This window comes from Ctenopharyngodon idella, chromosome 19 (assembly GCF_019924925.1).
Source record: "Ctenopharyngodon idella isolate HZGC_01 chromosome 19, HZGC01, whole genome shotgun sequence".
Lineage (NCBI taxonomy): Eukaryota > Metazoa > Chordata > Actinopteri > Cypriniformes > Xenocyprididae > Ctenopharyngodon > Ctenopharyngodon idella.
The window spans coordinates 19571847-19595422 of NC_067238.1; the positions used below are offsets into that span (position 1 = coordinate 19571847).

General features: G+C 37.0%; 1 protein-coding gene across 1 annotated transcript; it reads right to left on the reverse strand.

The window, feature by feature from the left end:
* Positions 1 to 1842: 1842 nt before the first annotated feature.
* Positions 1843 to 23493, reverse strand: LOC127500916 (ectonucleotide pyrophosphatase/phosphodiesterase family member 2). The gene is made up of 25 exons (XM_051872526.1): positions 23331 to 23493; positions 20793 to 20889; positions 20561 to 20692; positions 20045 to 20170; positions 18601 to 18661; positions 18354 to 18451; positions 17984 to 18063; positions 17693 to 17812; positions 17414 to 17469; positions 16914 to 16979; positions 14041 to 14113; positions 13529 to 13637; positions 13312 to 13434; positions 12752 to 12783; positions 12545 to 12672; positions 12162 to 12225; positions 11972 to 12059; positions 11702 to 11871; positions 11542 to 11599; positions 10140 to 10279; positions 9934 to 10057; positions 9251 to 9328; positions 7364 to 7496; positions 5013 to 5166; positions 1843 to 3281 (listed from the first exon to the last, which is right to left on the reverse strand). Exons 1-25 carry the CDS (start codon positions 23346 to 23348, stop codon positions 3111 to 3113), a joined length of 2499 nt encoding a protein of 832 aa, XP_051728486.1. The 5' UTR covers positions 23349 to 23493; the 3' UTR covers positions 1843 to 3110.
* Between the last annotated feature and the right edge of the window lie 83 nt (positions 23494 to 23576).

The following is a 23576-nucleotide window of genomic DNA, read 5'->3' on the forward strand; positions in this document are numbered from 1 at the left end:
GACCCTGAAACTGAGCTGCAGCACGGTGGCCAAGACCATACAGCGGTTTAACAGGACAGGTTCCACTCAGAACAGACCTTGCCATGGTCGACCAAAGAAGTTGAGTGCACGTGCTCAGCATGCTCAGACCATACACCGCACACTGCATCAAATTGGTCTGCGTGGCTGTCGTCCCAGAAGGAAGCCTCTTCTAAAGATGATGCACAAGAAAGCCCGCAAACAGTTTGCTGAAGACAAGCAGACTAAGGACATGGATTACTGGAACCATGTCCTGTGGTCTGATGAGACCAAGATAAACTTATTTGGTTCAGATGGTGTCAAGCGTGTGTGGCGGCAACCAGGTGAGGAGTACAAAGACAAGTGTGTCTTGCCTACAGTCAAGCATGGTGGAGGGAGTGTCATGGTCTGGGGCTGCATGAGTGCTGCCGGCACTGGGGAGCTACAGTTCATTGAGGGAACCATGAATGCCAACATGTACTGTGACATACTGAAGCAGAGCATGATCCCCTCCCTTCAGAGACTGGGCCGCAGGGCAGTATTCCAACATGATAACGACCCCAAACACACCTCCAAGACGACCACTGCCTTGCTAAAGAAGCTGAGGGTACCTAAACCCTATTGAGCATCTGTGGGGCATCCTCAAACGGAAGGTGGAGGTCAAGGTCTCTAACATCCACCAGCTCCGTGATGTCGTCATGGAGGAGTGGAAGAGGACTCCAGTGGAAACCTGTGAAGCTCTGGTGAACTCCATGCCCAAGAGGGTTAAGGCAGTGCTGGAAAATAATGGTGGCCACACAAAATATTGACACTTTGGGCCCAATTTGGACATTTTCACTTAGGGGTGTACTCACTTTTGTGGCCAGCGGTTTAGACATTAATGGCTGTGTGTTGAGTTATTTTGAGGGGACAGCAAATTTACACTGTTATACAAGCTGTACACTCACTACTTTACATTGTAGCAAAGTGCCAATTCTTCAGTGTTGTCACATGAAAAGATATAATAAAAATATTTACAAAAATGTGAGGGGTGTACTCACTTCTGTGAGATACTGTAAATTAGAGCTACTTTAATTTGAATTTTCGTGATATCATCTTCAAATTTTGAACACAACTTGGTTAGACATGCGGCTTTGATTTTCTAGCAATTTGAGAGTCCAACTTATTTTGTAAATTAAATATTTTATGTTAAATAAAAAATGTTTAAGTTGACTATAAAGTACTGCACTAAACTTCTATAACTTTTTTAAGCTTTAATTTTTTGTTTTCCAAAGCGTTCATGAATCACAACATTTATAGCATCTATAATCTATAATCTATGATCTATCAGTTAACAGGTCAAACTGTCCTGTGATGAGTTTATGAGTTCACAAACATTTCCTCAATAAAGTAACTTTTTTTCAAGGTTGTAAATAAAGCAAAAATGATTGGAGTACGTTTTACAAGAAAATATTATTTCAGTTTTTCTACTTCAAATCTTCACATTAATTCAGTTACTTGCCGTTTCTTTGTCATTATTTGTAAAATTTACTAGCAACTTAAAAGTAAATCCTACGCCGAATGTTTATTCAGTGTATGAGCTGATGAAAGTGTGAAGGACACTGAAATAATAACTGCAGCACGTGTCGTGATAATAATCAGAGTAAATATAGTGTGTTTTGTGCAGATAAACTGTAAAGAATATGAGGCGATACTGAGAAACACGTCACTGTTAATGTTTGACTGCTGCTGATTATCAAACGCATTATCTGTGTTTTATTCTGCTAATAAAAAGGGCAGAGAGTGAAACACACACACACACACACACACACACACACACGTATGTGAACAGCAACATGTGACATGTTTTACTTACAGTTCAAGAGTTTTATTGATGGAACGAAATCATTAATGACACTCATTAGTAAGACGGAGCATCACTCGCTCAGAATCATAAGTCACATGACTTCTGCCACCAATAGGAAGCAGTGATTCACTATCACTGAACACGCACAAATTTACCGTTCACACTTGTTTCCTCATATTTTCACATGCTAAAGACCGATCCAGAGTGGACAGAAAGAAACCAGCAGGACAAATACTACAAACACACACACACACACACACAAACACACTCACACAAACACACTCACACAAACACACTCACACAAACACACTCACACAAACACTCACTCTGTGCTTATGCTGTGTTCACGCCACATCGTAATTACCATAAATTACTAAACGACAACCTCAGACTCGGTAAAAAGTGTTTCTATGACGACACTATTAACACCAAATAAATCTGTGCAATTTCAGTAATCAATAGACAAACGGCAACATAAGAAAACACTTTACAATAAGATCCCACTGGTTAAACAACTGAAATTATCTAAACATTCTTAGAAAAAATATCTGCAGATGGAGTCAGAAAAATTAACTTTATTCAAACTTAATTCAAAGAATGAGATGAAAGACTCCGTCAGCAGATATTTGTTCATTTTAAGCACAAACTCACTTCATTTTGATGAATTTTTCATTAATCAAGTCTTAATATCTTCAGTCATTTCTCTTCTCCAGTAAATGTATCTTGATTTAAGAATGTTTAGATATTTGTGCTGGAAAACAAACAGAAACACTTTGCAGTGCAAAATTAATAAATGCAGCAGAAGTATTTTTTATAGTTAGTTCATGTTAACTAATGCTAACATATGGAACCTTCTGTAAAGTGTTATCAAGTCATTATGCAAATGCATTATTAATAAACTTCGTTTATTCGGCGTGACATAAGATGGTTATTCAGATCTGTGCTATAGTGACTGTATCGTATGTCTTTCATTTATTAATCTTGCATTATTAAGAGATTAACAAAAATCAATTCTACTAAATATATCGTGAAATAACTACTGAACTATATTTCATGCTGGAGCCACCGCGGCTGTAAGTGGGAATCTCCGGTAATCCCGACATGGCGTGAAGGCACGTTTCTTGACGAGAGGAAGTGGAGCTGTCGGTGTGTGTTGTGAGCAGTGAGACGGTTTCATCATTATTAGTCTGAAGGTGAATAATAAATATGACACATTGTATAAAACTATACAGTGAGAGCGTCAGGTGCGGTGGTGTCAGACGTTACGTCAGACGTCGTCCTCAAAGGTCCGCATGTGTGTTTTGAGCGCCAGCACGCGTGTGTACGGCAGCGCGGTGGAGCGGTAGAAGTCCAGGCCTGTGAGGAGCTCCACGTCTCGCACACGTGCCGTGTGTAACTTCAGCAGATCCTCCACCCAGCGCGACTCGTCCTCCCGACTCTACGGGGAAATAACAGGGTTTCATTACAAATGACACAAAATGGTTTGAGGAAGTTGTTTCCTGTATTTCACATAAAAAAAAAAAAAAAAAAAACAGAACCAAAAGACAAAACTCATTTTGATTATATGGGTTAAGAATTCAACTAATCAAACATTTAAATGATCAAACATTCAAAAATTCTAATGTTCAAATATTCAAACATTTAAATATTAGTATGTTCAAACATTAAAATATTAAAACATTCAAATGTTCAAATATTCAAATGTTCAAACATTCAAACATTTAAATATTAGTATGTTCAAACATTCAAATGTTCAAAAATTCATATATTCAAACATTCATACATTAAAACATTCAACCGTTCATATATTAAAATATTCAAACATTCAAATATTCAAACATCAAACCGTGATGTGACTCGTTCATTAACACAGTGACTTGCTGCAACTTACTGGCGATATTTCATATATTCAAGTATTGCTTCATTTTGTCATTTATTTCATATTTCTGCATTCAAAATGTTATGTTTAAGACATTAATCACATTATGCAATTGCTGAGTAAATGTGTTTACTGCCCTGAACAGCATTAAACTGTGGAACTGTGACCTACTTTTCTTTTTTTTTTTTCTTGGGAATATCTGACATTTCTTTATGCAAACTGGGAAAAACAATGGAAATAACATGATTTGGTAAAGTGTGCAGTGACACAGGTGGTTCAGAAGCAGGTCATCAGTGGTGAATCAGTTGTGACGGTGTAGTTAAATTAAAACAACAGCTGCTTCACACCAGTTACACAACTCACATCTAACCATTACTGAAACAAAGGAAACACCGAACACTGATCACGTCTCAGAGTCACCTCCACCGTTTCTCCTGTGGAAAACAGCCCAGTAATGTCACATGTGTCTCCTCTAGAACTTCAGAAGAGATCAACAACGTCTGAATCTATATAAATACAATAAACGGCCCTTTCCACAAATTGGTCAACATCAAACCGTGCTGTCATCAGCTGTTCCTCAGTGTTGCGCTGCTATAGTTGTACGGATTATTAAAGTACATTTTCTCTTTCTCTTTCTCATCAAACAGACTAACTACTCTGTGGGTCAGTAACGGTCAGATAAGAGTTGTGTAATTGGTGTAAAGGTGAAGTAGCTGCTGTTTTACTGTAACTGCAAAGTCAGAACTGATTCACCACCGATGACCCGTCTGCTTCTGAACTGCCTGTGTCACTGCAGACCAACCGTGGAAATACTTTGTTATTTCCATAGTTTTCCCAGTGTGTATAAAGAAATGTCAGATATTTCCAAGAAAAATGACACCCATCCTTATTCTGCTGATTCATAAAGCAGTGTCACTGAAGGCGACATGACAGCTCTGTGTCTGTGTGTGTGTGTGTGTGTGTGTGTGTGTGTGTGTGTGTGTGTGTGTGTGTGTGTGTGTGTGTGTGTGTGTGTGTGTGTTGTGGTCTGGTCTCTAAGGACTCTAAAAGGCTCCATCTGCTGGTCAAACCTTTAGACATGCATTATATAAATAACATGCTGAACATATTTATACACACAGGATAACTTCTCCTGAAGCATTTCAGCCTACTTCACAACATAAGTAAACTGTATATATACAAGTTATTTAAAACAGCTGTTTTCTGTGAATATATTGTAAAATGTAATTTATTCCTTCATGAAAACATTCATTGTGTGTGTGTGTGTGTGTGTGTGTGTGTGTTACTGACGTTGCAGCTCTCGCTGTTGTCCGTTCTGTGTGGCAGGATGAAGCATGTGACCCTCAGATCTCCCTCACACTCGTCCAGCGTGTTGTTGAGCTCCTCACAGCTGCTGATGATGCTGTAGAAATGAGTGGGGATGTAGACGGAGCCCGCCGCACGCCTGACACACACGAACAACTGCGTTACAGTCTCCACCAGGAAACAACTTCATTAACATAAACATTTAAACATATTCCATATTATAATAAATATAAATTATATAAAATATTATTTCATTACATTTAAATAACACATTATTTAAATATATAATTCAATATTTAAACAATTATAAATATAGTTATTATAGAGAAATAAATACTTGTATTTAAATTAATAAATAATATTTATGACACACATATACATACATATATTATATATATTATACATATATACATATATATATATACATATATATATATATATATATATATATATATATATATATATACACACACACACATACATACACACACAGTGGCAAGAAAAAGTATGTGAACCACTTGCAGAATCTGTGAAAATGTTAATAATTTTAACAAAATAAGGGAGATAATACAAAATGCATGTTATTTTTTTATTTAGTACTGTCCTGAGTAAGATATTTTACATAAAAGATGTTTACATATAATCCATAAGACAAAAAAAATAGCTGAATTTATTAAAATGACCCCGTTCATAAGTTTGTGAACCATTGATTCTTAACACTGTGTGTGGTTACCTGGATGATCTACGACTGTTTGTTTGTTTTGTGATGTTGTTCATGAGTCCCTTGTTTGTTCTGAGCAGTTAAACTGAGCTCTGTTCTTCAGAAAAATCCTCCAGGTCCTGCAGATTCTTCAGTTTTCCAGCATTTTTTGCATATTTGAACCCTTTCCAGCAGTGACTGAATGATTTTGAGATCCATCTTTTCACACTGAGAACAACTGAGGGACTCAAACACAACTATTAAAAAAGGTTCAAACATTCACTGATGCTCCAGAAGGAAACACGATGCATTAAGAGCTGGGGGGTGAAAACATCTGGAATTTGAAGATCAAGGTAAATTGTATTTAATTTGTCTTCCGCTGTACTAAATGAAAAAAAAAAAAAATTATATTCAAGCGAAATAAGAAAAATTTGGACCTCTTCATCCTGTTCAAATGTTTTCACCCCCGGCTCTTAATGCATCGTGTTTCCTTCTGGAGCATCAGTGAATGTTTGAACCTTTTTTAATAGTTGTGTTTGAGTCCCTCAGTTGTCCTCAGTGTGAAAAGACGGATCTCAAAATCATTCAGTCACTGCTGGAAAGGGTTCAAATATGCAGAAGATGCTGGAAAACTGAAGAATTTTTGGGACCTGGAGGATTTTTCTGAAGAACAGAGCTCAGTTTAACTGCTCAGGACAAACAAGAGACTCATGAACAACATCACAAAACAAACAAACAGTCGTAGATCATCCAGGTAACCACACACAGTATTAAGAATCAATGGTTCACAAACTTATGAATGGGGTTATTTTAATAAATTCAGCTATTTGTTTGTCTTGTGGATTATATGTAAACATCTTTTATGTAAAATATCTTACTCAGGACAGTACTAAATAAAAAAAAAAAAATAACATGCATTTTATATTATCTCCCTTATTTTGTTAAAATGTTGCACATTTTCACAGATTCTGCAAGTGGTTCACATACTTTTTCTTGCCACTGTATATATGTAAATATTTATATTTAAAACAATATTTTAATTTAACATAATAATTTAAACTTGATAGACATGTTGATAAACATAACACGAGGGTCGTGGATGCAGACGGACCTGCCACATGCCTACAGCTGAAATCAGCTCAGTCTCCACAAGGAAAAAACAGAACAATTTAATAATATTTTATATTATTAAATAATAATAATAATAATAATAATAATAATAATAGTGCTTTTCATGTTATTTAGGTATCTAACTGTTGTTTTCAGGTACAGAAATTGAATAAAGTAATCAAATGTATAATAACACAGCATAGTTTGTGTTGTCTTTCTCGACTGTTTACGTCACTTAAGACATAACCGACTATGTTTACTATAGGACACTCACTGAAAATAAGCAATTTAAAAAAATATGGAATTTTCGGCTTTCCGTGTTTTCACTGTTACACCGTAGGGGCGCTATTACGCATCTTATAACAGAGTTTCCATGAAACACATCTATGAAAGTTTTGTGAAAATTATAAAAAATCCTGGCTGTGGCGAGGAAAGAGTTAAACAACAGAAGTCAATGGAGAGACTCCATTAAGACACAAATATGCATGCGTGCGTGTGTGCGTGCGTGCGTGCGTTTTTCCCTCACTCTTTGATCTTCTCCTCCGTGTCTCTCAGTCCGTCATGGTCGTGATCAAATATGGGTCCCATGATCACATTCACACCATTATTCTCCAGACTGTATCGCCTGAGCACGACTCTCTGCAGGTGACGCCACACCTCTACACACACACACACACACACACACACACACACACACACACACAAAAGAGTTTAGTTTTGGGTTGTAACGGTTCAAATGAATCACGGGTTCGGTACGGTTTGGTATGTGCTCTGTTAAGGGGGAAAAGGACTACTGTCAAATAAAAGAAAGAAAATAAGAACAAAAATAATCAAACTACAAGCAACAGCACAAATAAATACAATAGAGCAAAGATTCAAATAAAATAAACAGTGCTTTTCATGTTATTTAGGTATCTAACTGTTGTTTTCAGGTACAGAAATTGAATAAAGTAATCAAATGTATAATAACACAGCATAGTTTGTGTTGTCTTTCTCGACTGTTTACGTCACTTAAGACATAACCGACTATGTTTACTATAGGACACTCACTGAAAATAAGCAAGAATCGGGTTCTCGCTCACTATTAAAATGATTAATCATGCATAACAAATAATCACAAATGCAAAGCACAGTTCATAAATACACAAGTACGTTTGCACATTTCTGGATGATTTTGACTGTTGAATCTCAATCATCGTTGTGTGTGTGTGGATGGCTCTGGATTTGTGCCTGTTTTCACACCTTCCTCCAGGGGCCTGTACCATGAAGCTGGATTAGCTGGTTAGCCAGGTAGGTTTTAGATTAGTTTGCGCCAATCCTGGGTTTTAGGTATCATGAAAGTGACCTGGCTTTTAGCGGCATTCATCACCATGGTAACTTACGCTTCACAGCTAACCTGCTCCTGGGCAGGTTATGTTCTGGTTTAGAGATCTCAAAGCCAATCAGATGTGAGCAAACTGACACTGACATATCCAACGCAATAAAGTCACTCCCCCAGTTTCTCTTCCTTCAAATTAAAGATCACTATATAGCAAACAAATATTTAACAATAAAATTGTCTGGCTTTAATGATAAATAATATAGAAATCATAAAATAATTCTAAGTAACTTAGAATTAGAACTTACTTAGAATTATTTTATGATTTCTATATGATTTATATGAATATTATATTATATATATTATTATTCATTACACACAAGCGATTTTAGTTTAACAGTTATTATTAAGCATTTAGTTAATGAATATTAATATATACAGATCATATGTAATATAAATAAGCTGTAAATAAACTTTAAATATGATGTGACCTTACATGTTTGAGTCTCTATCGCTACTAACAACTATATAAACTAACGTCACAAGTTTTTTAGCAAGATCATTTCTTTTATTTGTCCTCTTTCATGGACAAGTATTTTCGTCAGTGTAAATGAGTTTAAATACTTCATTTTCTTCAATCTCTTAACCTTCAGCAAAAGAGTTTTAAATCGCGCTAGCTCTCTCGTGAGAAGTGAATCACAGTTTCTCTCTGTTGCAAGGCATGTGATTGGCTATTGACCGCTGATGTCACGCATTCATGTGCACACGCTCCACAAACTCAGGATCAAAGCCTGAGTTGACAGAAAGTTGATGATCAGCATCATGGTACCAACAAAGCCGGATTGGAGTGGTTTGGTTTTGTCAACTCGAAACTAATCCTATAATCCTGAGTTTGTTCAACTACCATCATGGTACAGGCCTCAGGTGTTTTATTTATTTTTAAGTGGATGTTCTTTTTAGCCAAGTTTTCAACCCAGCCGATCGCTCAAAGCTTTAGCAGTAACTGCACCTGCTGCACAGTTTTTATTTCATGCACTTGTCAATTTTATTTTGTAAATAAATGAATTGAGACTATTTCAGCAGCGTGGGACTCACTCTTGAAGGCGGGATACATGGGAACTGTGTTGGTGATGAGTGAAGCATCATATCTGGATTCAGTCGTAACAGAGAAATCTGCACAGAGATCAACATCAGTCATTAACACACACGTAACTAGGCCATTTCTCATTTTAATTCACGAAAGTACTGACAAAACCAATGATCTTCCAAACTAGTTGAGAGAAAACATTAAATACACATTGAAGTGTTTTATTACACTACTGTATGTGCATCTGTAGATTTCAACCACAATACATGTCTTTAAAGGCGGCTTTCACAAACTGAGTTTTTTCTCCACTTCAGCAGCACTTACATACACCAAAATTTACAGGTTTTTTCCTTCCTATATTCTGAAGGTTTTTACTGAGGGGATTTTTCATATATCAGTCACCTGATTATATTTTTAACATTTTACGCCTAAAAACAAGGTGAAAATGTATTTTTTCTGTCTGTTGACAGTATTTTCTGATTTATGGAGTGATAAAAAGACAAATCCAAAATCCCTTCAGTAAAAACATTTAACTCTAATTTGTCAACAAAATCAAACAAGAAATGTGAACCTGACTTCATCCAATGTTCAGATTTATTTTCTGGAATTTTATGCAAATGAGTGCATATTTAGTTATAAAAAAAAAATAAATAAAAAAAAAATGTAATTTGCAGAAGTGTGTGTGACTGACCCGGCGGGTAGAGGAACGCGTGTGTGACGCCGGGTTCCTGGCTGTACGTGTTGCATGTGTGTGTGAGATCGAGACGAGGATCCGCTCTCACACACTCGCTGGATGACACCGCCGTGACCTCCACCTGCACACACACACACACACCACAACATACACTGACACTGCGGCTCAGAGGAACATGTGTGCGCATGTAAACGTTTCTGCACCTGTGCTGTCAGCGTGAACTCGGTCCACAGCGGCATGTTGATGGCGTGACTGAAGCCGCTGCAGTAATCCGACTGACACAGCTGTGTGTATGACGTCTGGAAGAGAACGGCTGGACGGCCGAACGGCAGGTGCGTGACGTCTGCACACACACACACACACACACACACACACACACACACACACACACACACACACACACACACGATCAAGAGATTCATTCATTTATTCTGCTTTGACAATCAGTTCATTTCTCATTTACTAACATTATTACATAAAAATAATATTAACCTGCTGACTGTCACCGCTCTGTTTGATCACAGGTCTGAACTTAAGTGACTGTAATTCATGAAAGTTTTGGAATAGTCTCTTTTTAAAGAAGATACTTCAAAGCACTTGAAATGTAAAAATGTAACAGAAGTTTAAGTTTACTATAAAGCAAATTTACTGAACTAAACATTTTTTATTTTATACACAATAGGTATTTTACAAAATAATTTGGACAAAAATTGCTAGAAAAAATCAAAGCCATATGTTTTTACCAAGTTATGTTCCAAAGTTAATATCACAAAAACTGAGAAGCTAAAAGGTTTTAAAGTATCATTTCCATGGTGACAATTTCCAATTTCAAAATGGCTTTTTATGATGATTGCCAAAATATGTAATAGAGAAAGAAAGAAAAAAAAAAAAAAAAGGTTAAAGGTGCATTTCTCCTCTTCTCTAGCTCACTACCTATTCTAGTCACCTAACAAACCTTTTTTGTAAGTTGCGTTGGATAGAAGCATCAGTTAAATGCATAAATGTATATGTAAATATAAGCAGAAATTACATACTGAGCAAGTACATAAAACAGTACGCTTATAATAATGACTTATAATTTTAGTTGTTGGGTTGGATTTTGTGGGTAATGTCAGTTTTATATCAATCATCTTTGCGTGGGTACGTCAAAGAAAGGTGTTGTTTTGTTTGTTTGTTTGTTTATTTAACACCATGCCAGCTTATCTGTCTAGTTTCATTGTGAAAATCAGGTTTGAATTATTAAAAATTATAAAAGAACTAATTAAGACCCATTTTTCTTAAAACAAAATCTGTAAACAAAGTATAAAATATAAAGCATAACTATATATTCTTTGCATTTTTTTGTGAATTTTGTCACTAGAATATATATATATATATATAAGTAAATTCACAAAACAAATGCGAATAATAGATTCAAATAATAATAATAATAATAATAATAATAATAATAATAATAATAATAATACTACAAATAATAATACAGTAATAATACATTTAAACAAAAGAAATTATTTTATTTAATTGCATTATTTCTGTCCCTGCATCTCATCATCACATGACCTGTTATTACGGATGTGAGCGTGTGAAACTGAAACAGATCTTAACTGTTCGACGGTCCATCGGCCGCAGCAGGAAACATCTGCGCATTTTCTTCAATGTTGTTCTGTGAACGAGAAGATACTCAAACCACTGACCTTAGAGAACGTGTGTGTGTGTGTGTGTGTGTGTGTGTGTGTGTGTGTGTGTGTGAGTGCGTGTCACTGACCTCATCATCACAGTTACAACTCAGGTCATGGGCCACTTCAGAGCGTGGGGCTAAAGGAGTGGGTGATGTCACTTCCTCTGGTTGTGTGGGGGTGTACGGAGGGTTTCTCAACACGTCATTCAGACTGCCGTGTGTCCCGTTATTAGGGGCTGGAGTCAATCCCAGCAGATCTACACACACACACACACACACACACACACGGATGCGGCATGAATCATCATGATTCTCATGATCTAAAACTGTTTAATAAAAATGTCAGGATTTTCTCACCACACATGACGTTATACAATTCAATGTTCTCAAAGACAGGCACTTGTGTCTTGAAGTTGAAGCTTGGTCCAAATCCCAGAAAGATCGTCTACAAGAAAAACACAATGGAAAGTTTCATGGATGGACAGACTGATAGATAGAATGAATTTATAATATATAGATTAACATATTGATTGATTGATTGATTGACCTGCATGCTGCTGATCTTGTTGTCAAACCCATGATCTCCAAAGAAGCCGCAGGTAGCAGGTGTTCTGCTCTCAAACACAAAACATATAAAAACATCACTTGAGTTCAACTTCACATGGCACATTTCCCTCTAAATGTCTGCGGCTTTTTGTGAGGAAACTGTATCTGTTGTTGAATGATGATCAGAGTACTGACTAAAGCATTACTAGTAACACTTGTTTAAAGATGCCATGCACACACTCAGTTTTTCTAAAGTGTTGACATATAATAGACTTGTGTTGTTTTCATAAAAAGCTAACTGGTTCTGTTCTAGTGCTGAATGTGTCCTAAACTCTAACGGTATCACACACACACAAACACACACACACACACAGTGGTACACACATGGCCACGTGCCACTTCCTGTCCATGAGCAGGTGCACGTCCTCGATGCGTCTGTTGTTGGCGTAGTGCAGGCGTTTGGGCAGGTGCTGCTTCAGGTACGGCTTGAAGTGCTGATTGGGCATCTTACACTGAAACAGGAAAGGTCAAAGGTCACATGATGCACTATGGACAAACACAGCAGTGGTTTTGTGTGATTTATATACTTACTGTTAAATTAGCTACAATCTCCTTCGGATTGTCTGAAACATGAAGAAATAAAGTTAATAAAATCAGCCATGTAAAGGTTTTCAGTATCTCCTTCCCCTGAGACTGAAGTACTTAAATTACTACACTTACCCACCGATTTGAAGAACTTACACTTTACTAGAATACTATTGAATTTAAAGCTGAATTTATATACTCGAGGAAAAACATACTGCTGTACCATGTGTGATTGTATAAATTGTGACTTTAATGTTCCACAATTTAAGTTTAAAAAGATACTTAAATGAGAAACTGATGTAATCAGTCAAGTTTTTAGGTGGAGAAAAGATGGTTTACTATTTAATACTTCAGTTTTACTTGTAGAAACAATTTACCATCATTCAAATGTGTTTTTGCAAGATAATTTGGAGTAAAATTCTGACTCAGTCTCCATACTTTGTAAGCAAAATTGCTGAAGAATGTCTCTACAAATTCAGAAAAACAAACAGTTCATAAGAGAATATATATTGTCTAAAACCCTGTATTTTATAATAAGTTTAACTTGGACAAATGCGTGAACTCACACGGCGTGTTGGCGGTTTTGGGGCCGATTCTTCCGGAGGATCCTGGGATCAGTGTGATGGCATCAACATCGAGTCCGTAAGAGTGCAAATACTCTGTTCGTTCACAATGAGACTCCTCCATCCCTGAACACAAACACATGACCAGTGGACATTAGATTAGAGGTTCAGGGCAGAATCTGAAGTATTTATGAGTCACTGTAGATTATAACATGCGTACCGTGATCGCCCACCAGCATGACATTCACACAGCGATGGAGGTTCATCTGTTTCAGCCCGTTCATCAGCTGACCGATGATGTTATCGATCTTCTTGAGCGTGTTATCCAGCTGTCCCAACACACACACACAGTCAGTGTTCTCTCAAACGGCTGTTTGCTATGAGTTTGTGTGTCAATAGGAGTGTAAAGTACGTCATTACTGCTGATCTGAAGAATTTACACTTTACTGGAATACTATTGAAGCAAATTCACACACAGTCAAGTCTTCAGATGAAACTTGAATTTCATTTCACACACTTTTGTTCATTCAGTAGTACTGTAGACTTGATCTTCACTGATACACTACAGCAAGTAAACTAGTCTTCCTCAAACTCTTGTTGAAATGTCAGATACTAATCAAAGATTAGTATCTGACTGAAGATTGTGTGTGTGTGTGTGTGTGTGTGTGTGTGTGTGTGTGTGTGTGTGTGTGTGTGTGTGTGTGTGTGTGTGTGTGTGTGTGTGTGTGTCACCTCGTTGCTCAGCGGGCCCAGGAGGTGTCCATACGTATCCGGCTGTTCCGAGTGGACAGCGTAGACATACGGCCTGGAAAAACACACCACACACACACACACACACACACACACACACACACACACACACACACACACACACACACAACTTAATACACAAAATAAACGTAGTAAGTGAACTGACAGCTCTCATTCACAGAGAGAGAGAGCTGATCCTGACAGACACAGAAACATCACTATATATAAAATATTATATATATATATATATATAAAACATGTATCACACTATATATATCACACTACACTCAACACAGATAAATGTGACATTTCTCATAATGGGTTTAATGTGTCACTTAAATTAAAACTCTATTAATGTTATACTGCAATGATAATGACTATAATTACTCATTTCATCCCCAGAAATTCAGGGAAAATCCATTTCATAGACATCAGTGATACCGGCCTTCATTCAGAGTACCTGCTTACTTTTCAATGTGAAAATATGTATTACAATATAATAATATATTGCTAATTTTTATATTACATGCGATTAATCAAAAATTTTGATTAATTAGCTATTTTTTAATCAATTGACAACACTAATTAATACATAGTTATGTCATTATTCACTATAGTTATTGTTAGAGTTATCACTGTTGTTATTACCATCGTTATCAGTATAGTTATCAATAGAGTTATTCTTAACTTTATCACTGTTATCTTTATTGTCATCAGTATAGTTGTCGGTAAAGTTATCAATATAGTTATCACTATCGCTGTAGTTTTCACTATAGTATCATTATAGTGATCACTACAGTAATCGTTATACAGTTGCAAGAAAAAGTATGTGAACCACTTGCAGAAATGTGCAAAATTTTAACAAAATAAGGGAGATAATACAAAATGCATGTTATTTTTTATTTAGTACTGTCCTGAGTAAGATATTTTACATAAAAGATGTTTACATATAATCCACAAGACAAAAAAAATTGCTGAATTTATTAAAATAACCCCGTTCAAAAGTTTGTGAACCATTGATTCTTAACACTGTGTGTGGTTACCTGATGATCTACGACTGTTTTTTTATTTTGTGATGGTTGTTTATGAGTCTCTTGTTTGTTCTGAGCAGTTAAACTGAGCTCTGTTCTTCAGAAAAATCCTCCAGGTCCTGCAGATTCTTCAGTTTTCCAGCATCTTTTGCGTATTTGAACCCTTTCCAGCAGTGACTGAATGATTTTGAGATCCGTCTTTTCACACTGAGGACAACTGAGGGACTCAAACACAACTATTAAAAAAGGTTCAAACATTCACTGATGCTCCAGAAGGAAACACGATGCATTAAGAGTCGGGGGGTGAAAACTTTTGAACAGGATGAAGAGGTCCAAATTTTTCTTATTTTGTTTAAATATCAATTTTCTTCATTTAGTACTGCCCTTCGGATGCAACAGAAGATACTTGCATGTTTCCCGGAGACAAATTAAATACAATTTACCTTGATCTTCAAATTCCAGATGTTTTCACCCCCGACTCTTAATGCATCGTGTTTCCTTCTGGAGCATCAGTGAATGTTTGAACCTTTTTTAATAGTTGTGTTTGAGTCCCTCAGTTGTCCTCAGTGTGAAAAGACGGATCTCAAAATCATTCAGTCACTGCTGGAAAGGGTTCAAATATGCAAAAAATGCTGGAAAACTGAAGAATCTGCAGGACCTGGAGGATTTTTCTGAAGAACAGAGCTCAGTTTAACTGCTCAGAACAAACAAGAGACTCATGAACAACCATCACACAACAAACAAACAGCCGTAGATCATCAGGTAACCACACACAGTGTTAAGAATCAATGGTTCACAAACTTATGAATGGGGTTATTTTAATAAATTCAGCTATTTTTTTGTCTTGTGGATTATATGTAAACATCTTTTATGTAAAATATAATATTCAGGACAGTACTAAATAAAAAATAACATGCATTTTGTATCATCTCCCTTATTTTGTAAAAATTATTAACATTTTCACAGATTCATATACTTTTTCTGGCAACTGTAGTTATCATTATCGTAATCACTATTGTTGTAGTTGTCATGATGCATATCGTTAAAGTTTTCATAACAGTTATCTTTATAGTTATTGTTATAGCAATCACTGTAGTTATCATTAAAATTATCATTATAGTTTTCGTTATAGTAATCACTACAGATATCATTAAAATTATCACTGTTGTTTTAGTTATAAATATAGGTATCATTATTGTCGTCACTATTGTTGTAGTTGTCGCTATAGTTATAGTTTACGCTATAGTTTATAGTATAATTTATATTATAGTAATCACTACAGTTATCGTTACAGTTATCATTATTGTAATCTATTGTTGAAGTTGTCACGATACATATTGTTAGTTGTAATTGTAAAATTATCAGAATAGTTATCAGTAAAGTTTTCACTGGTTATCGTTATAGTGCTCACTATAGTATCGTTATAGTTTTTGTTACAGTAATTACTACAGTTATTGTTAAAATTATCATAGTTATCACTTTCATTGTAGTTGTCACTATAGTTATTGTTAGTGTTCACTATAGTAATCATTATAGTTATCACTACAGTTAAAATGATCACTGTAGTTATCAAGTTAATGTTATATTTATCATTTTAATTATCATTCTTAAAGTGAACAAGATGTTACAGTAGAACAAATATTGTATTACTTCAAATATTTTACTTTTTTTGCATTACAGTAACAAAAATTGGGAGGCTTAATAGTTGTTAAAAATAAAACTGTAAAGGTCATCAAAAAGGACACATTTTCTTTACGCAGAATACAGTTTTGTGAGATTCCATCATAAGAATGTTTTTTCCCAGTAAGAGGTAAAGTGACGCACCTCTCGTCATCAGGCAGGTGCAGCCACTGCAGAATAGTGAGAATCCTCCTCTCCAGAGGAATCACCCTACAGGGAGACAGACGTGTGTTTATTCAGCCGTTCAGAAACAATGTGTTTTCTAAACACACAGGCAGACGTCAGAGATCTTGTTCACGAGTGTCTGGTCGTATCTTCAGAACTCAAGTGAACGAAGCTCTTCAGAGAAGAGCATGAAGGTCGGGACAGACCGAGACACTCTGAGTGTGTGTGTGTGTGTGTGTGTGTGTGTGTGTGAGAGAGAGAGTGTGAAAGGTCTTTGTTTGAATCATGTGTTGTTTGTGTCATGAGTCTCTGGCAGTGACACTCTGAGCTTTGCTCCAAAAACAGAAAGCTGAAGAAACAGCTGACAGTTCTGATTAATCAGTAGAAGACCGAACAATAACCGTTAAGATCTGAAATCAGAAAGCAGATGAATGAAAAATACTGCTCAACATTTGGACTAAAGATCTCTGTGATCTTACCAGGGCCAGAAGAAGGTCCCGGCTTTCATGCCCTGTTTCTCTGCCGTGATCCAAATCTGAGAAGAGAAACAGTTTCAAATATTAAACATGAATCCACTTCGAAAAGTACAACTTTCCATGAGAACCCAAACTGAGCTCGAGGATTTATCTGGTGTTCACATGTGAAACTCCAAGTACAGAATCACATCTGCTTTACACCTTAAATATGCAGATGACATTATAATTATAATGTAAGCTGTGACTGGCTGAGAGCCGTGTGTGGGCGGAGTCATGACTCACGGGCTGCCCGCCCCACCAGCGGTGATTGAGCTTCTCTCGTCCTCTCAGTCTGAAATGAGCTTTGAACACGGGATCATACATGGAGTTACACACGATCCCGTGAGACTCGGGATACAAACCCTGAGGATGAACAAACCCAGTGTCTTAAACCAGCTCTGAAGCAAAGCATGCTGGGAAATATAATATAATTCATATAATCATTGTGATTTTCTCCATTAAGTGTAATGAGCGTTCAGTGATATCTGAGAGAACAGCAGTGTGTGTGTGTGTGTGTGTGTGTGTGTGTGGTACCGTGGCCAGCGTGTAGAGGTTCGGGAAGGTTTTGGACGGGTACATGGGTCTCATACGAGGGGCGTGAGTTCCACACGAGCCTACCAAACAAACACACGAAACACTTCATGAAGACACAAACACACTAAAACACGTCATGAACGATGTATAAATAATGTTTTTGACATAACTTTTTGAGAACATAAATAAAGAGCAGATAACTTTGAACAAACGCTCTATTAACGTTACTGGAAGAACGTTTGTTCAACTCTTGAACGTTAGCTATAGTTCTGAGAGTGTTTCCCGTCGGCGGGAAGGTCTGGTGTGGGCGTGTCTGCAGTGAGGGATTGTGGGAAGTGTATTTGTGTGATGCAGAGAGGAGACTCTGTACTCAGTTTGTGGATGTTGGGTAAGACGCTCTTTCCTTTCTTCATGTAAGAGGCGCGGAAGCCGTCCAGAGACAAGATGATCAGAGGCGGACGCACAAACCTTCAACAACAAGACACATGTTTACATTTACGCTTTTATACAAAGCTGTTAGTCGAAGAGAGAGAGAGCAGATTCATGATGACTGTCAAACAAACGCTGCACTTTAAAAGGTTTGTCAGTCCAAAAGCACTATAAACACCATCACTCACCCTGCAGGGCATTCTGGGCTCTGAATCTCCTCACAGTCGCCCTCCAGCCATGAGCTGTCGCCTACAACACACACACACACACACACACAGTTTGAACGTCCCGCCATTACACACGTGAAATTGTAAGTCTGTGAGATGTGTGTGTGTGTGTGTGTGTGTGTGTGTGTGTGTGTGTGTGTGTGTCACTGTGACAGGGTTCCTACTCATTTTCCATTTCAAAATTCCATACTTTTCCAGAATCAAATTTCCAAACTTCTCTGTAGATTTTCAGACCATATTTAACATAAATTCACACAGCATTATTTCCAGCTTTATATTTGGTACATAGTAAAGCCATCTGTAAATATTTTCTTAGGGGTTTTTTCATTGATAGGCTCGTGTGGAACTCACGCCCCTCGTATGAGACCCATGTACCCGTCCAAAACCTTCCCGAACCTCTACACGCTGGCCACGGTACCACACACACACACACACACACACACACACACACTGCTGTTCTCTCAGATATCACTGAACGCTCATTACACTTAATGGAGAAAATCACAATGATTATATGAATTATATTATATTTCCCAGCATGCTTTGCTTCAGAGCTGGTTTAAGACACTGGGTTTGTTCATCCTCAGGGTTTGATATTCCAAATTTTAAGTTAAATTTGCAACTTTGGATGGTAAAATAGCTCCTGTCATCTTACCATGAAGAAAATTAATTATTAGATCTTAAATGTGGCTTTCCTTACAGTAGTACCTCTGATATCAAAGCCTAGTGTCCATTAACACATCCTCTGTGGCGACGGAGCAACCATGACACTTAATAAGCTGATGGCACAATACGGCTGTGTGTATTGTCCTATTTGCCAAGTTCAAGGGTCTATAAAAAAGACTGGTCCTGTAAAAAAGTGTTCAAAATGTGGCTTTTGTTAGGGCAGTACATCATATTTCAAGGCCTTAGGTCTGCTTTAACACATACTCTGTGGCGGCCAAGAAACCACATTGCGAAATGGGCTGATGGTGCAATATTGTCCTATATGCTAAGTTTAATGGTTTCTCGTGCACACACGAAAGTCTGTGTATTTTTTATTTTCGCAAAGGTCTTTTTAGGGGTGGTCTGTAATACGGTGCTTTATAAGTGCATCTTGAATTCATTCAGTCGTGTTTGACAACCACTAATGAATCACTAAACAGCTGCATGGAAACACTTGATAAAGTATGATACATTTATTTTCATTAAATTCTTAATTTTTTAGAATATAAAAAACTAAATAGGGGCAAAACTCTGGAAATGCAAATATTTCTCCATACTTTGCTTTCTTTTTTCCATGCTTTTCCAGACCTGGAAATTACTCAAATCAAATTCCATACTTTTCCAAACTGCGTAGTAACCCTGTTGTGAGATGACTGTCTCTGTGTGTGTGTGTGTGTGTGTGTGTGTGTGTGTGTCTGACCGGTGCACAGTGATCTGTAGTTGGTACAGCAGTCTCCTCTCTGTAGACAGTCATCTGAACACTGACAGGCGTAATCCTCGTTCCGTGTTTCTCCACAGCGCTGCTGAGAACACTCGAACCCTCCCGCTGAAAACACACACACACACACACACACTGAACAGCATATCTAAACAAATTTCTGCGTGATGGCAGTGTGCATTCATGTTCAAATATTCAAATATTCAAATGTTAAGAATGTTTAGAAATTTGTGCTGTAAAACAAGACAAAAATACTATCATTTTTTGCAGTGTTTATCTTTGATTTCACTTCTTTTACAGAAGTAACTTTTGCATTTCACAGGGTTCAGACTTTCTAGATCAGGAATTCCCAATCATTTCTTCGTCAGCTGAACCACTTTGAGATCAATAAAATATCAGTTTCATAAGTGTCCAGTTGTGATTGTTTTGAAAATGACATACACTTGTCGTGTAAGAAAGGAGTGTATTTCATGTATTATTTCATGTGTTTCCTCTCACCTGTCTTGAGACACTGCAGGTCGAAGTCGGAGCAGCAGCTCAGGTACGTCTTACACAGATTATCACACCTGCAGCTGGGCGGCTCCGCCTCCTTCAGCTCAAAACAACGACCCTGACATGACCCCGAGAAATCTGACATCACACACACACACAGCCGTTCGTCAGAATGATGTGATACACACACACACACACAAGTGATGATGAACATACAGACATGTGACGATGATCTGACCTCTGATTGGTGGAGGAGCATCATCCGCTTCTCCTGATGACTGACCGGCCTGGAACACGTACGCCTCACACACGGCCAGCGCCAACACACACACCACCTGTCAGACACACACACACACACACAGAGTTATATTAGGAATATAGTCACAGTTAAAGTCTTGAAGCGCCTCAATAATAACAGTATGAAAATATGAAGGACAGCTGAACAGAGTGTGTACTATAGAGAGCACCAGTATTTCAGTGGACTTCATTCCGCAATTATTTTTCCCATAGGGAGTTGTTGTTTTTTTTTTAAAAGTCGTCTTTAAAGCGTTATAATTCATAAACCAAACCAACCAGCTACAAGGTTTTTATGAGGTTGTTTTATGAGATTCACCCAAATATATTTGCACATTTACCCATTTTAACAACAATTTCTGTCTTTTCTAATTGTTTTATATAAGTTTAAATTGTTTTTTCACCAGAAATGAACTGTCTTTGTCTTTGAATCAACTGAATTTTTCCCCAAAAAGTATTTTTCCCACAGAGATTGACTACTGATTTTATATTATAATATATTGTAAATGATTACATATAGAAACAACATATTTTACTATAACTGCAATTACATTTATTGACAAACATTACTGATTTACTGGACAAAGGTAGATTAAGGTAGTTTTTTTTATTATATTTTATAATATTTTTATGTATTTTTTACTCACAATTTCTACCCATTAAAATATTTTAGAGCTTGGCCTAACTAGAATACAAATGTACAAGGGTCAATGACGTGACGCTATTTTTTTTTGCGTCTATATGGTTTAGTTAAATTTAAAAGGGTTAAAATTTCAAATTCCTGAAGTGTCAAGGTGGTGTAACCACCATTCAAGGAGCCAGTTTGTTAAAATTGTGCAAGAAGATCATGTGACATGAGTATTAACTTTTTGAAATATTCCCACCGAGGCCATGTGCTTACACAGGTGTCCATGTCAAATTTGATTTTAAACTGAAAATGTCAAATGGTGTAACCGGTTACAAGCCTTTCTGTTAGGGGCCAATTTAGTCAAATATACCTAGTCCATGATGCTGATTAAAGACGTGATATAAACTAACCTACTATTTGGAACTATTTTCAAGTGTTTTTTTTTTTTTTTATTGAGAATTTCACCTTTTTTAAACAAGATCAGAGTTTTTACGGTTACACCACATTGACATTTTTGCAATCATCTTCCAAATATTCTCTCAAAATGAATTAAAACTACAAATTATAGACTTGTTCGTCAAAAAAGAGAATGTATGCAAGTAATTTGTGAATTTATTTTGAAATTTTAACCCTTTTAAATTTAATTAAACCATACGGACACACACACACACACACAAAAACAGCATCACGTCATTGACTCATACTCATCATAACAATGAGAGATTTGATTAATTTCCATGACGTTTCCAGGTCTAGAAATCACACTTTTAAAGTGAGGATTCCTTATACATCCAGGTTTTCCAAGATCGTGTGAATCCTGGCTCTTCATAGACAAAAAAAACATTTGTTGTAGGAGTGAAATAAAAGAGGGAAACTGTTGATTTTTAGTTGTTTTAGCTGATTTTATAGCTTGTTTTGTCATTTTAAGTCATCTTAAGGCCCTTTTAAAGGTTTAATAGTGGCCCCGGGGCCCTGGATGAGCCACTGGTTTACTGGCAGTGATCCTGGCGTGGGTTAAGTGTGTGTACAGGGTTAACCAGGAGATGGTGTGTCAGGACGGGATGGGACGAGAGCGCGGTTTCCTCATCTGATCATCACTGACACTGTGAGAATGACATCAAACACCCCAAACACTTACTGACCCAACAAACGTTCCAGTAACGTTAATAGAACGTTCAATTAAAGTTATCTGGTCTTTAATAATATTCTCAAAACGCTAGCACACAAACATTCATGGAACATTTTATTTCTGAAACATTTTAGTGTTCGTCTAAAGTTTTTTAAATGCTACTACTTGTTTGAGAACGTTCAGAGAACATTCAGAAATAACGTTAGTAAAACGTTTTTAGAACATGGCTGGTTATGCAATCACGTGTACTTCTCATTTGCATATATTTACATGCTGTTTCACTGCCTCTGAATAATGACAATAATAATGCAAAGTTTAATCTACTCTAATTGAATTTCATATATTTTGACATAGCCTGAATGAATACGAATCTTACTGAAGAATCTAATGATAGACATTAAGAAGATGCATTAATAATGACAGTGATTTCTGTACATTGTGAAACTCTATACTTGGTAAATTATATTAAAACACTCTTTTGCATGATTTGTGTATGAATCGTTGTTCTGGAGATGTGAACACACTGGACAGTTCAATAGTTTGTATTTACACACCAGCTTGCGAAATCTGACCTGCAAACCGACCCACACAGAACAAACCCAAGATTTATTCCAAAACTCATCAACAAACAACTGCGACACTTCTGTATTCTGTCGCCTCTCAGCTCGACTCGTGTCAAAGCGCATTATTACCTCAGTGAGAAAGTGTTATCACGGCAATCTTACCAGTTTTCCCACGCTCATGATTCAACGTTAGTCCTGCTGAATGATCGCGGCGCTCCGCTGCTGCTGCGCGCGCTCGTGTGTCTCTGCTCGTGACCCCCAGCGCGCGACCTCAGATGTTCACTGCGCATGCGCGGAGAATGCGCGGGGGCTCTCTCAGTTTCTGAGGCGATACGACGAACGGAGCGCAAGATTAGATTAGTTTTTTTACCGACACAAAAGTCATCCGAATTGTGAGAACTGACATTA